The 12,685-nt window shown below is 35.8% G+C and overlaps 1 protein-coding gene across 2 annotated transcripts in view; it reads right to left on the minus strand.

The window, feature by feature from the left end:
* CPNE3 (copine 3) overlaps positions 1–12,685 on the minus strand; it is a 27,961-nt gene continuing 15,276 nt past the window's right edge. For both annotated transcript variants that reach the window (XM_048938692.1, XM_048938693.1), the window contains exons 8-16: positions 11,484–11,582; positions 9,359–9,445; positions 8,764–8,823; positions 7,293–7,426; positions 6,813–6,867; positions 6,667–6,718; positions 5,955–6,088; positions 3,531–3,767; positions 1–2,572 (exon numbers count right to left, since the gene is read on the minus strand). In XM_048938692.1, coding sequence (XP_048794649.1) covers positions 2,462–2,572; positions 3,531–3,767; positions 5,955–6,088; positions 6,667–6,718; positions 6,813–6,867; positions 7,293–7,426; positions 8,764–8,823; positions 9,359–9,445; positions 11,484–11,582 — 969 coding nt within the window. In that variant the 3' untranslated portion in view covers positions 1–2,461. The remainder of the gene's footprint in view (positions 2,573–3,530; positions 3,768–5,954; positions 6,089–6,666; positions 6,719–6,812; positions 6,868–7,292; positions 7,427–8,763; positions 8,824–9,358; positions 9,446–11,483; positions 11,583–12,685) is intronic.

Raw genomic sequence — 12,685 nt, forward strand, 5'->3', positions numbered from 1 at the left:
TACTGAAATGACAATTTTAATGTGTAGCATTGTAAACCAGTTAGCTTCAGAACTGAAATACATATGGAAAGTACTTTAAAAAACAAAAAAACAAAAAAACACACAACTCTGGTCACAGGTTATTTCTCTGCTGCACGTATGTATATATTAAGCCATTAAACAGCGAAGAGTTCCTGATTACAGAGACTGCTATATATTACTTTTATCACAAGGTGGTGCAAGTGATCTACAAGCACATACACTTTCCAGAACTTAACACAATATTTTGCTTGGTACTCTCAAACTAATATGGCATTTCTCACATGTAAAAATAAAAATAAAAATAAAAACCAAAAAACAAAAAATCAGCAAAATGAGTAAATTCCCCTTCCTCTTGATCCAATTTGGTGCATACCTTAGCTCAGAATACTGCTTCAGCCCAACCTGGAAATTTCCAAAGTTTTCAACATGCTTTTAGCTGTATGCTCCAAAGAGATGAATACCTGGAAAACGATTCTAGCCATTGTCAGGTCTGAAACATATTTATTTTACAAAGCATAGGGTACCTTGAGATTAGATGTTATTGATATGCTATTTAATTTCCTAAGCTCAATGAATTCAGGAATAAGTTTTATTTTATACACAGCAGGTGATTACTACAGTTATGCTTATTAACATATGTTAATACATTTAAATGCACTTCCACAGCAACATAACTGAGATGCAGCATCATTTTTGGCAGAAAGCTCAAAAGGAATTTTTGAATTCCAATCAGTAGTACATACCCACTTCAATGAATCCAGACAAAGCACTAACACCCCATCTTGTTTGCTCCCTGTCTGCATGGAGCACACAACTGTGAAAGTTAACTGGTGCAAAATCATCCTTTATCAATCTAAAGCAGTGTGATTTAGGTTGATAACTACTTCCTTAATATTAATATTGTCTCTTGCAGATATAGCATAACAGTTCATTATACCTTATGTATGAAATACTGATGCATTTGCACTCCAGTTACAAAGAAATTACTCCATATACTTTTATATGACCAAAACATGAATTATATATATATAAAAACATGTACGAATGTATATATATATTTTTTTTAAAGAGTGCTTGACTTAATACGAAACAAAATATCTTTCTTTTATCTCAGTCCTAAAACAATTTATGTCCCTCTTCCACCAAGAAAAATCGATGAGTGGTAACTAGTCAGCTGCATATGGAACATTTGGACCAACCTACAGGATATGTAAAGCAATCTCAATACTCATCCATGATTGTTAATGCATTAACATGAATTCAGATTTTTGGCAGAATTATGCATATGTGGAAAAAGAACAGTGCAGCTCCAGCAGCCAGAAAAGGCGCATACACTATAAACTGGTGCCATCTTGGGTGCCCAAGAAGGCTAAATTCAGTTTTAGCCCATTTTGTTGTAACATGCTACAACTAGACATCCAAAATCCAAAAGATATTTACTTATAACTTCCTGCTAGGAGTGGAAGAGGATTGTTTTCTGCAGGCACTTTTCACTAGCTTTTGAGAGTTCATCAGAAAAATGCGTGATTCAAAATATGACAAAAATCAATATACAGTAGAACCAGCTTTGTATGATAACATGCAGTTATTAAACAGAATTTTCCAGTTAAAATGTTGATTTCTACTTCACAATGTGCCCTGGCCCTTTAAAGATCAACAGGCATATGGCTGTCTCAAAGGAGAGAAAGAAAAACACCTGAACTTCCTGTTTTTTAAGTGAAGTTCTCACTCAAATATATGTTACAGCATCTACAGTAGTAGCCTCAAGGGCCAGTAGTATTTTTCTGAGATTTTTAGACATTTTGCTCATATTCAGACAGTCTTAGATCTAAGGCACTGGTCAAAGGCACTAAAGTAGCAAATGTGAAGTATGTATGCAAGGAGGACTTCTACACTTTGTTCTGGCACTCACTACTGTCACTAAGTTTTCTTATGGTGCTCTAGTAGACACAAAAATGTGAAACATTCCAGATTTGTTGCATCACGTACAAACTTACCTGCTTGGAGATATGCCCTTTTTTCACATCAGATTGTTTTTACAATCACTGAGAAATTGCATTGCTTGGTGTTGATCCCCACTCAAGAAAGTAACTGAAGAAAGAAACACTCTCACTGGCCATTTACCAAACAGGCAGCCATTCTGCTCTTCATCATTCTCCTCCCTCTCTCTGCATAGTCAATCTCATCTTTTTCCCCCTCTATTAGTTTTCAAAATAAAACACATCCATGTAATATCTATCCCATAAATATACATTGAATACCAAAACAATTACAATTTTGGCCCTCAGAAGACACTCTTGGCAAACTGTTTTGTAGGAAAAAGCTAACACATTAACACAGAGGTGTGCATATGTACATATACAGAGTATCTCAAGAAACAAAGTCTGTAGGTACACCAAGTAAAGAAGGCATGAAGACTCAGCTTCCCCACTCAGCCCACTCACTTTGCAGCAGAATTCTTAGGAGGTTGCAATTTGTAGGTGCTGAAGTAGTTCACCACCTGCTGAGGGACTTCTGCCAGGACGCACTGAGCCAAAGCTTCCTTTGGAGACTTAAAAAAACATTAAAAAAAAATAGAGAACATCAAGTTTCCATCTCTACCAACTGTTAAAGGAAATCCTAAGACAGGCAGTAAGTATCTCCACTACTAAGAGGAGTTAACATCTGACATTTACACAGTACCCTTGCAGGATAAACAGAAGTTCCCTTTTTATATAATTTTTACTGCAAGATAAAACAACTATTGAAAAATATTGCCACTTTTTCTAGGAATAAAAAACATTTTATAAATAATTATACACAATATTGATATTGCTCTCATTTCAGTTTATTTTACCTTTTTTATTTTATCACGAAGAAGTCTTCAATTTTTGTTTTTAATTCACTTCTTTCAGAGATTGGACTTCTACATGTCAGTCTATGTAACCTGTGCATATTTTACTGGGCTGTACAGCAAAAAATCAAGACCCAATTGATTCATGTTTTGGGGAGTGAGAAGTATATATATGTGTGTATATATATCTTTCTTTTAATGAAAACTACCACTACTTTCTTTCTACACACAGCTTCTAATGGTGAACCACCTTACACTTCAATTCTAGCACCACATTAAAACGTGACACTCATCTACATTTAAAAATGGACATGACCACAATAAGAAACACTTTTCCATAACAGAATCACAGTAATGTCTTCCTCCAAAATGAAAAAAACATCCTCTTGTGTAATCTAATCTCAGGGGGCTTTACAATGATCATTCACCTGTAACAACTTGTCAGAAATGCATGCCAAACCAGGCATGCATTCTTTAAAACATGAATCAGCTCACCTAACGGAAACTACAGATGCTAAAAGTCTTTGCTCTTACTTTGGAGCATTTGATAAATATATATCTCAGACTTCAGATCTTTTTAATATCACTGCAAAAGCTCAGAACTGTATATAGGATATCCTAGCAAACCTAGTATGCCTCCACAGTTTTTACATACCATGCTATTAAAATTACTTACATTTTGGAACTTCCTAAATGGCACAAACTGGACTATGTCTCTGACAGCTGGTTCTCCTGATGAAGACCTAAGAACTCCATTGTCACCATCAAGAAACTCCATAGCATCGAAGTCTGCTCCTCCAACACCAACAATGATAATGGACATGGGCAATTTTGAAGCATTAACTATGGCAGTTCGAGTTTGATCGAGGTCTGTTATCACACCATCCGTTATGATCAGAAGAATAAAGTATTGCTGTCAAATCAATTAACACTGTGTTATGATAGAAAGAGACAACACATGGGCATATGTGCTTAGAAAACACAAACAAAGGCTATATAGTGTCGTGATTGTAAACAAGTTCATTGCACTCACTGAAGTTATAAATATTTGTATTTGCTCAGGCTTCTGTACAGTCCAAAGCAATTGATTTGGACGGTAAAATGCTCTAATATAAATCATCTTTCAACACTCCTTTCTGAAAAAACAATCCCATCACGCTTCCTTTCCTCTCTAAAATCCCCAAATAAACCCAAATAACATATCTTCCAAGTAGCGTCCTGAGTTATGAGGCAGTTTACTGAAGTTCCAAACAGAATACAGATTGCAATTGAAACTCTCGTTTTTTTTTCCTCTTCAGGTCTAACAGTACCCTTATGAAACACTAACCTTTGCTTCATTCATTTAAGAAAGGATGAACAGGAGAATGTAACCAAGAGAAACAGAAAACGCCTCTTCAGAATTACTAACTCTTAATATGGTCAGCAATTTGCACATGTTTAGGTCACTCTGAAAGTAACACCTTCTGTTTATTTCCATGGAAGCTACAACAGATAGAAAGAACATACACGATTTGATAGAGCAAATGCTCTACTACAGAAAATTATTTTTCAACAGTCATCACCATTACCTGTGCAATTTTGCCAGCAGTGAACAAGAGCCTGCATGCCATGCTCACAAAAATCTGTACCAGTGGAGATAACCCACTGTTTCATGGCTACTATGATGGCATAATTCCTAGGAAGACGTTGCAAATGCAGTTCATCTTTCTTAGGTCCAAAGAGACGGCAGTGAGAAGACACCAAATCCAGTCTACACACTGGGTGTGGTAGGACACTCCAGGCAAAATAGCCAAAGCACTCTAAGGTCTTCAAACTGGTATGGAGTCCACTATTATCATGTTGCAAGATAGAGGTTGCTGTTCTCTGGTCTGATCCCTGGAAGTTCAAGCCTTCAGCTTAGTCAGTGTCAGGATGCAGTAGTCAAAGCTGATGGTTTGTTTGGGTTCCAAAAAAATCCAGAAAAGATCACCCCTTTCCTATCACAAAAGGCAATGTGCATCACCAACTGAAGAATGCATCTTAACCCTTTTCTCCAATGGGGAATTCATGTCACCACACCGTGGATCACCATTTTGACTCAGCTCCTAGTGGTGACAACCGGTCTTGTCACCAGTAATGATGTGATCCAGGAAAACTGTCACCTACAGCCTTGTACTGGTTCAACAGATCCTCACAGACTTGTATACAGTGTTCCTCTGAACATTCTTGAGACTCACCAGGCCCAAACTTGGCAATATTCCAGCACAGCCACCATTATTACCAAGGCCTTTATTTGGCTCTGCACACAATTCTCTGGTTCTAATTTCAGGATTCGTGTGGATGAACTGATAATTGCTCTTCATCTTATGGTGTGGCAGCTGCACACAGTCATCCAGAAAAATGGCATGTTTTTCACATCACTGTCATCACTGCTGGAATGCACTACCCCCCACCTCACTGTATTAAAAACCACTGCTTAATATCCATAAATGTTCAGCAAGCTTTAATAAACATCAGTGAGCATGAAGGAATTCAACAACTTTACTTCACCCCACACTTCCATATCAGATGCAGTTTTGTCAGACTGCCCCCTGCTGCCATCATATGACAAGACATAACAGAATATTGGTGGGGAAATTGCAACCTCTACTACAATGCCATCAACAATTGCCTCTAACACAGTGGGCCAACATAATAAAATAGGAGGCATTACTTTCAGAGCAATCTTTGTTTTAATATGTAACTGGGTGGAAAGGGCAAGGTACACAGCACCTACTGTTTTTTAATAAGGACAGTTCATTGTCCATGTTAACATCCATTTACTATCCCTTTCTTCTCTTGTTTATATGATTTTGAGTTTTCAATAGAAAATGTCATTAAGATAATGTATGTTTTTAAGTTTAAGTACCAACTCTGAGAAGTTTACTTTGATAATGAGAATTGTGAACATTCTGCTAGAATAAGCTAGATTTTATCTAGTTTCAAAGATAGCAAAAATCAATTCACAAGGCAAATGGACAGCTGTTAAAACAGGTACACTTAAAAGTTTAAAAGAAAAATAGTACTTATAAACAAGAATAGAAAGACAACTGAAAAATAAACACACTGATAATGAACTTACAGATGCTGTTTGCTGCTGTGTGGCTGCAGCAGCAAATCTTGCCACATGATTTATAATTGGAGAAAAATTGGTTGGCCCATATAACCTCACTTGAGGAAGACAAGCACGATATGCATCAACAATGCCTTGGATTCCTAGAGAATATAAATAGTTTCAATGTACTACTTGCATAATAGAATATTTTGAAGCACTCAATTTTTCTAAAAACTTATCAGTTATCTAAAGTAGGAGTGCAAAGACTTACAGCCAACCATGAAGATAAAAACTAAACTATTCACAAGTAATGGAGGCTTGGTTTCATGTCAAGAATAGAAAGGTCAGATACTATATGTCCAAGTATGCGCAACTAAATTTCAGCAGTTCTCTTTGGCTGGCAATTTGTGGTAATTAGCAATGTGATCAGAGAGCCTATGCTGAACAGAATCTTGCAGCATAGTACTCAAATTAGAAAAATCCACATCAGCAGAGTTTACCTGTACTGTGACTCTAGCTGTTAAAAAAGGTTTCTTCAAATCACTTCAGAAGAGACCAAAATGCTACTTCTGTTAATTAAGATGCAGGTTATAAAATTGTTTCCTGATAATGAGATGACTAATCTCATCTAATTAATGTGAGCAACACGTACCACAGTTCTCTTTTCAAATGTTTTTTTTTCATCCTTTCACATTAGACATTTTATTCTCTATGTCTGATGTTACTTTCTGTCACTTACCATTACAGAATGGGTTTGATGGGTTAAAATTTATAGGGAACTCATGTGACACCTGTTAATACACAAAAATCAGTCAGGAATATACATACAATTCTTTCCTAAAATACATGTTTTTAATTGACTTATGGATTCACATGCTCTATTACCTGATAGGAAGGAGGAATCTGTGCACCAAATCCAAAGACTGGAAACATCTTATCTCTAAAAAGGCAATTTTAAAGAAAATGAAATTATTGTTTTCCTCTAAAAGCTGTCCTACTTCAGTAAGTTTAGCTAATCAGTACTGCCTTTGGTCATTAAAAATGCAGTTAAGAATTAAGAGGCAAAATTGGGTGCAGTTCTCCCTGTAATTGGTTCTATGAACAAAACAAGTTTTTAAACACCAAATTGGAAAAAAAAAAAAATCATACATTTATTTAAATTAATGAGGCTCTTTACATCACAAATATAAAAGCTTTACTTGTTCTGCTGAAAATACAAATTTGCACCTGTGATTATGTCCTTGTGCAGTGACTACATAGTCTTTTTTAGCCCTACATTCAGCTCAAAACTTTCACTGGCACATCTGCTGGCTACAGAAATCTATTCAGACTCTAAACAATGACTTAAAAAAAATTAAAACTTACGTATCATAATCCTGAATGACCATCCCTACGGACCAAACGGCTGTTAGGTATTCATTAACTCCATCAGGGCTTAGGTAGTGAAGGGAGTCAGGAGAGCGTGGATCTCCATTGGAGCCTGTGAAATCTATGCCCACCTGCCAAATGCAGTATTCAAAACAAGCTGCTGTTTGAGGTGAAAATGTGCATCTAATCACAGACAAAGCCAAAGTAAGAACTACAAAAGAATTATAAATGTTACAAAAATCTAACAGGCCCAATACTTAAATGTAAGTTTCTTGGAATCTTAAACACACATAAAACAATACCACCACAAAAATAGTAGAAGCCCTACAACCCTTGGAAGCACTGAAATTACTTCATCTGTCAGGTTTTTTTTGGCTGTGTTTACTTTCAGTTACCATTCACAGCAGCTCTTTAACAGCTGTGAAAATAAGCTGTTTCTTGTCAATTACCCCTTTCTGCTCAGACGTACAACTAGACAGACTCAATGGAAGAACTATTTGTAGACCTCTGACCTCAAGAGGTCATCATCTCTCCACTGATGATGAGGCACTTATGCAGTATTAGTTTCGTTAACTACAGCTTACAAGCCAGATTCCATATGGTGGCTTCTGAATTTTACTTTCATTTAGCAAAGGGTCTTGAAAACCACAATCCTTGGTAAAAGGTAAATCTTTAGTTAGGATGGAGTTGGCAAGCAGAAGAAGCCATTATGGGAGAAAAACAAAACAAAACAAAAACAACCAAAACCTGAATAAAGTCTGAACATCAGAGAACTCTAAATTTGTCCTTGGTTTTCTTCCACACAACTCAGCAAGTCCTTTCTGAAAATAATCACAGGTTTATCTTTATATTGTGAGCAAAGAAAATAATTTTCCCTAAACAAACCAGATAGGACACTGGCAAAAGTGTCTCCTTTGCATTTGGTTTATGCGGCAAGGCGTTGCCAATGGAGGGAAGCTCTGTAAGATCTAAAGGATGCTTCCAGCTGGCTCTCCAGCAGGAGAACAGTGTGAGAAATAGACTGAACTGTCTACAACCCCTTTTCCCAATCATTCCTACACCACTTGGTAGAGGCAGAAGAGTCAGAAACAAAGCTGATTCTGGAAAGAGCATGTGGAAAGAAAGTATTTTTCAGTTTTATTTATATTTATCGCTATCTTACTGCATTTTTAGTTGGCAATAAATTGAATAAACCTTCTCCAAGTCTATTCTGCCCATGATGGTAATCAGTGAATGATCTTATCTTTAGCCTGACCCAGAAGCTTTTCGATCTTATCTTCTCACCCTGTACTTCTAAGTAGGGGAGTGACAGCATGGCTTAGTGACCAGCCAAGATTAATTCAATACACTCCTTCACAGTACAGAACAAAATCTTGTAATAATCAAATGAAGAGCACAGGCAATCCACAATACACTTCAGTTTGTCTCCAAAGTTTTGAAGTTGTTCTATATAGAGGATTTAACTTACTGTGAAATTCAGCTGACACCCACCCATGATGTAATCAAGGAATGTACATTCTACTATGATCTGAAAACAAAAGATAGAAAGTATTTTTTTTTTTTTTTGAAAGGGAGAACAATAAATATTGTTGGAACCACTTCTGAGGTTTCAGATTTCTTATCTTTACTCATACAAATCATTACTTTCACTCTATCAGTACAACTCGCACTGTAGTGAGGATATTTACAGTCAACGCTATCAGCTACACTTTCATTGGAATCAGACTTGTTCCAAAGGTTCTTACAAACAGACAACGCAGCAACTCCGAAAGCACTATCATTTATAAAACATATTAAGACTTAGCAGATTCTAATTATGAAATTGAGTGTTTCAGGAATGGCCTTACAAATTGGTAAGCAACCTTCAAGAGAATACTGAAGGGGATAGAGGTGGGAGACAACCTCAATGGCAGACATTATATAAATCAAAGCCCTTGAACACTTACTATTTCTGCCAATTCTACACATTTTGAAATTTCTTAGTTTGAGAATGAGGTACACTTGGTGAGAGCTGTAATGCGTGAACAATCAAAAACAAAGTAATACCAGAATATATTACTCACCTCACAGTGCTTAACACTCACAATTCCAGAGTTTTTGTAGTTTTTCTTCTTTTGTCTTTTCTTCTCATTGATGCACTCAAATTCAACCTGCACAAATGCCAAAGAAAACAGAAGTACTATAAATATTATTTATGCAACACTTTCAGAAATTCTTCCCTCTAGCACCCATACATTTGTTTTAAAAATGCTTTTTGTTTCACTATCAAAAATAAACACAGCTGGCCCAATATCAGCAAGAAAAATCCTATTATCCTCCTATAAAAAAAAAAAACCAACAGATAACTCTCTTATCAAAAGCTTGCAAGAAAGTTTATTTAGACAGTTGTGTTTTAACTATATGAAGAAACTCAGTATAATTTTCTGAGGATTCTGCTGTCAAAGACACAGCAATTCAGGCAAATCACTACTCCCACAGCAGTGGCAGTTATATAATGAGATATAAGGTATACATTTAAGCTTTCAAAAAACTAAACTAATACTTTAACCACAAGGTGGGATCTGTAGCTAGCTAATACTTTAACCACAAGGTGGGATCTGTAGCTAGCTATGTTAATGGCAATCACTACTGGCACAGTGTAGTGTATTTGGTGCATAAGAAGTCAGAGGAGCTATTTCAGCCATAACATCCGACCTGCTGCCAGAAAGACAAGCTTCACTTCTTTGGTTTAAATTAAACTACATTTAAAAAAAAAAAAAAAAAAAAAAAAAAAAGTCACCTTGCCAATTAATCTCAAGTGAAAAAAGGCACTGGGTACACTAACCAGGTCAGTACCTGAAAATTCTATACGCCTCTTCTTCTTTCCTCCTAGAAAAAAAATCTTCCAATTATAGCCGATACCATAATTGTCTGAACTGAAGAACACACTTGGGAGTATAGATACTCCAATTCCAACACACACTGAAGTATTTTACAGATCTTATCAAATGATTCAGAAGATGTGAGACTAGAAATTAGTTCTTTTAGAAAGAAAAAGTATACTGCATAATATCTGCATTACCTTGTATCTTTACTCCATATTACTGAGACAGTGAAAGTAAAGGAAAAAATATATAGGAAAATATAAGGAAACCAGAATTCTCTGCAAATAACACAGAAAATTAAGAAGCAATAAATGGAAGCCTGTAGTAACTCAAAATGAATTCAGGAACAGATATCAACAAGAAAAGCCTGGCAAGGCTCAAAACAACAATAAAAAAAAAATCCAGAGTCAAGGCTGACTCCTCATCATTAACAGCTCTGAAGAATTTAGTGCAAATACAACACTCAAGATATTAGAAAAGTACAGACAGGCACTCAGTATATCTTATTATTGGCAACGCAGGAGTGATTCTGAAGATTTTCAGAATAAAGGAAAAGATGGTAAAATATTTTGGCAAAATATACGTCAATAGAGCAAACACTTTACTGCTATGGTTACTTCCTGAAGCGAGGTTGTAGTGAGCTGGGGGTCGGCCTCTTCTCTCGTGTCATTAGTGATAGGACCAGAGGGAATGGCTTCAAGCTACGGCAGGGGAGATTCAGGCTGGACATGAGGAAGTATTACTTTTCAGAAAGGGTGGTCAGGCACTGGAATGGACTGCCCAGGGAGGTGGTGGAGTCACCGAGCCTGGGGGTGTTCAAGGAAAGGCTGGACGTTGTGTTGAGGGACATGGTTTAGTGGGAGCTATTGGGAATAGGTGAACGGTTGGACTGGGTGATCTTTTAGGTCTTTTCCAACCTTGGTGATTCTATGATTCTATGATTATATCTTCTTTCATTTTTTGGAATTGAAACTGTTTATTACAAGGTTTGGAACTCATCAGAACACTAAAAGTAAATTCACTTTAAAGGAGAGCTAACATCCAACTGAATTATGCATTACAGTTGTTAAATGTCATACTTTACATAATTTTTTAGAATTATTTTCTTCTTTTGCAGAGGAACTTTTTTTTTTTTAGCCTAGATATTAGGCCCAGAAAAGCGGATTCACAGTGTAAATGTTGAGACAGCTTCAACTACAGCATTGTTCAGCTGTAGCATAATACAACTGAGGTACCAAAAAAAAAAAAAGTGATGTAAATTTTGTTCTGAAATCAGTAGAACAGATCAAACATATACAAGTAGTTTAGACTATGTAAGACTTACAGGTGAGGACCGAGATGCTTCCTTCAGTTTTGACATCGTGGTTTGGAAACTTCCTATGATATCATGAGACCCATCACTATCATAGTCATAGCACTCAACCTAAAATGAAGCATTACCCATTGTTATTAACAGAAGTAAGCCTACAAAAACAATCAACACTGCAATGGTATTTTTACATAAGCCTGAACATACAAAACATTCCTGGAACTCTTACATCATTGACTTTTTCTTGTGTTGCAGTCTTAGGTTTATACAAGCTTTTAATGATCATGGATTTCAACAGGGTAAAAGCCAAACTACCCAGTTGCAGATCCAATCCTCCACCGAAGTGAAGAGTTGAGAATGCTAAACACTGTCAGGTCTCAAGCAAATTTAACATTGAGTATCTAGCTTAAAAGAAAAATTGCTGAATTGTTAGCTCTCAGGAGAGTTTTATTCATACTTAAACAGCACATTAATCTGAAAGATAACTCAATTTGTAAGTATATGAAGGTTCAGCTTTAAATGTAGAAAGGACTTCATTTTGTTCCTAACACTAGAAAAAGTAAAGAGTCTCTATGATCCATGCTTCATGTATCTGAATGTCAGCTAAAAATCACTCCTTGCCTGTATTCAGCATTTAATGGTAAAGATTCAGTATTCAAATAATTCATCTTGCAACACCTCCAATGCAGAAAAAGGAGAAAACACTTTTTATTTTTTTCCTGTTTGAGAATATATTAGTTTAAGTGAACATATTTTTAATCACTGTTACTTTCACCATAATGACTTTTTTGAAATCTAAAACTCCAAACATTCCCCAATTAAGTAAAAATCTATGTAAGTGCACACACTAGTTCCATCCACTTCTGATATTTTACTATAATTTTGCGTGCTAGTTAACTTACTGCAATTAATCAAATTATAGAAAAATAACTTTAAACCAATTAAAATATTAAAATTGAGAGTCCAAGAAGGAGTTATTTTTGAAAATTATTTTGAAAAGATAAACTTCAAAAAAAAAAAAACAAAACAAAACCTTCAAGAATATGATCCTATATATGTAAATAAAACTGCACAGCTTTTTTCATATTTTTCTTTCAACACTGAAAAAGTCTTGCTATATTTGAGAAACAATTCAATTCTATTGCGACTTCATTTGGGAGTTACAATGAAAACCAAACAATGTGAACATACAGGTCTGAATTCCTGAGAGAAATTAT

The sequence above is a fragment of the Lagopus muta genome, chromosome 3, assembly GCF_023343835.1.
Source record: "Lagopus muta isolate bLagMut1 chromosome 3, bLagMut1 primary, whole genome shotgun sequence".
NCBI classification, from domain to species: Eukaryota; Metazoa; Chordata; class Aves; order Galliformes; family Phasianidae; genus Lagopus; species Lagopus muta.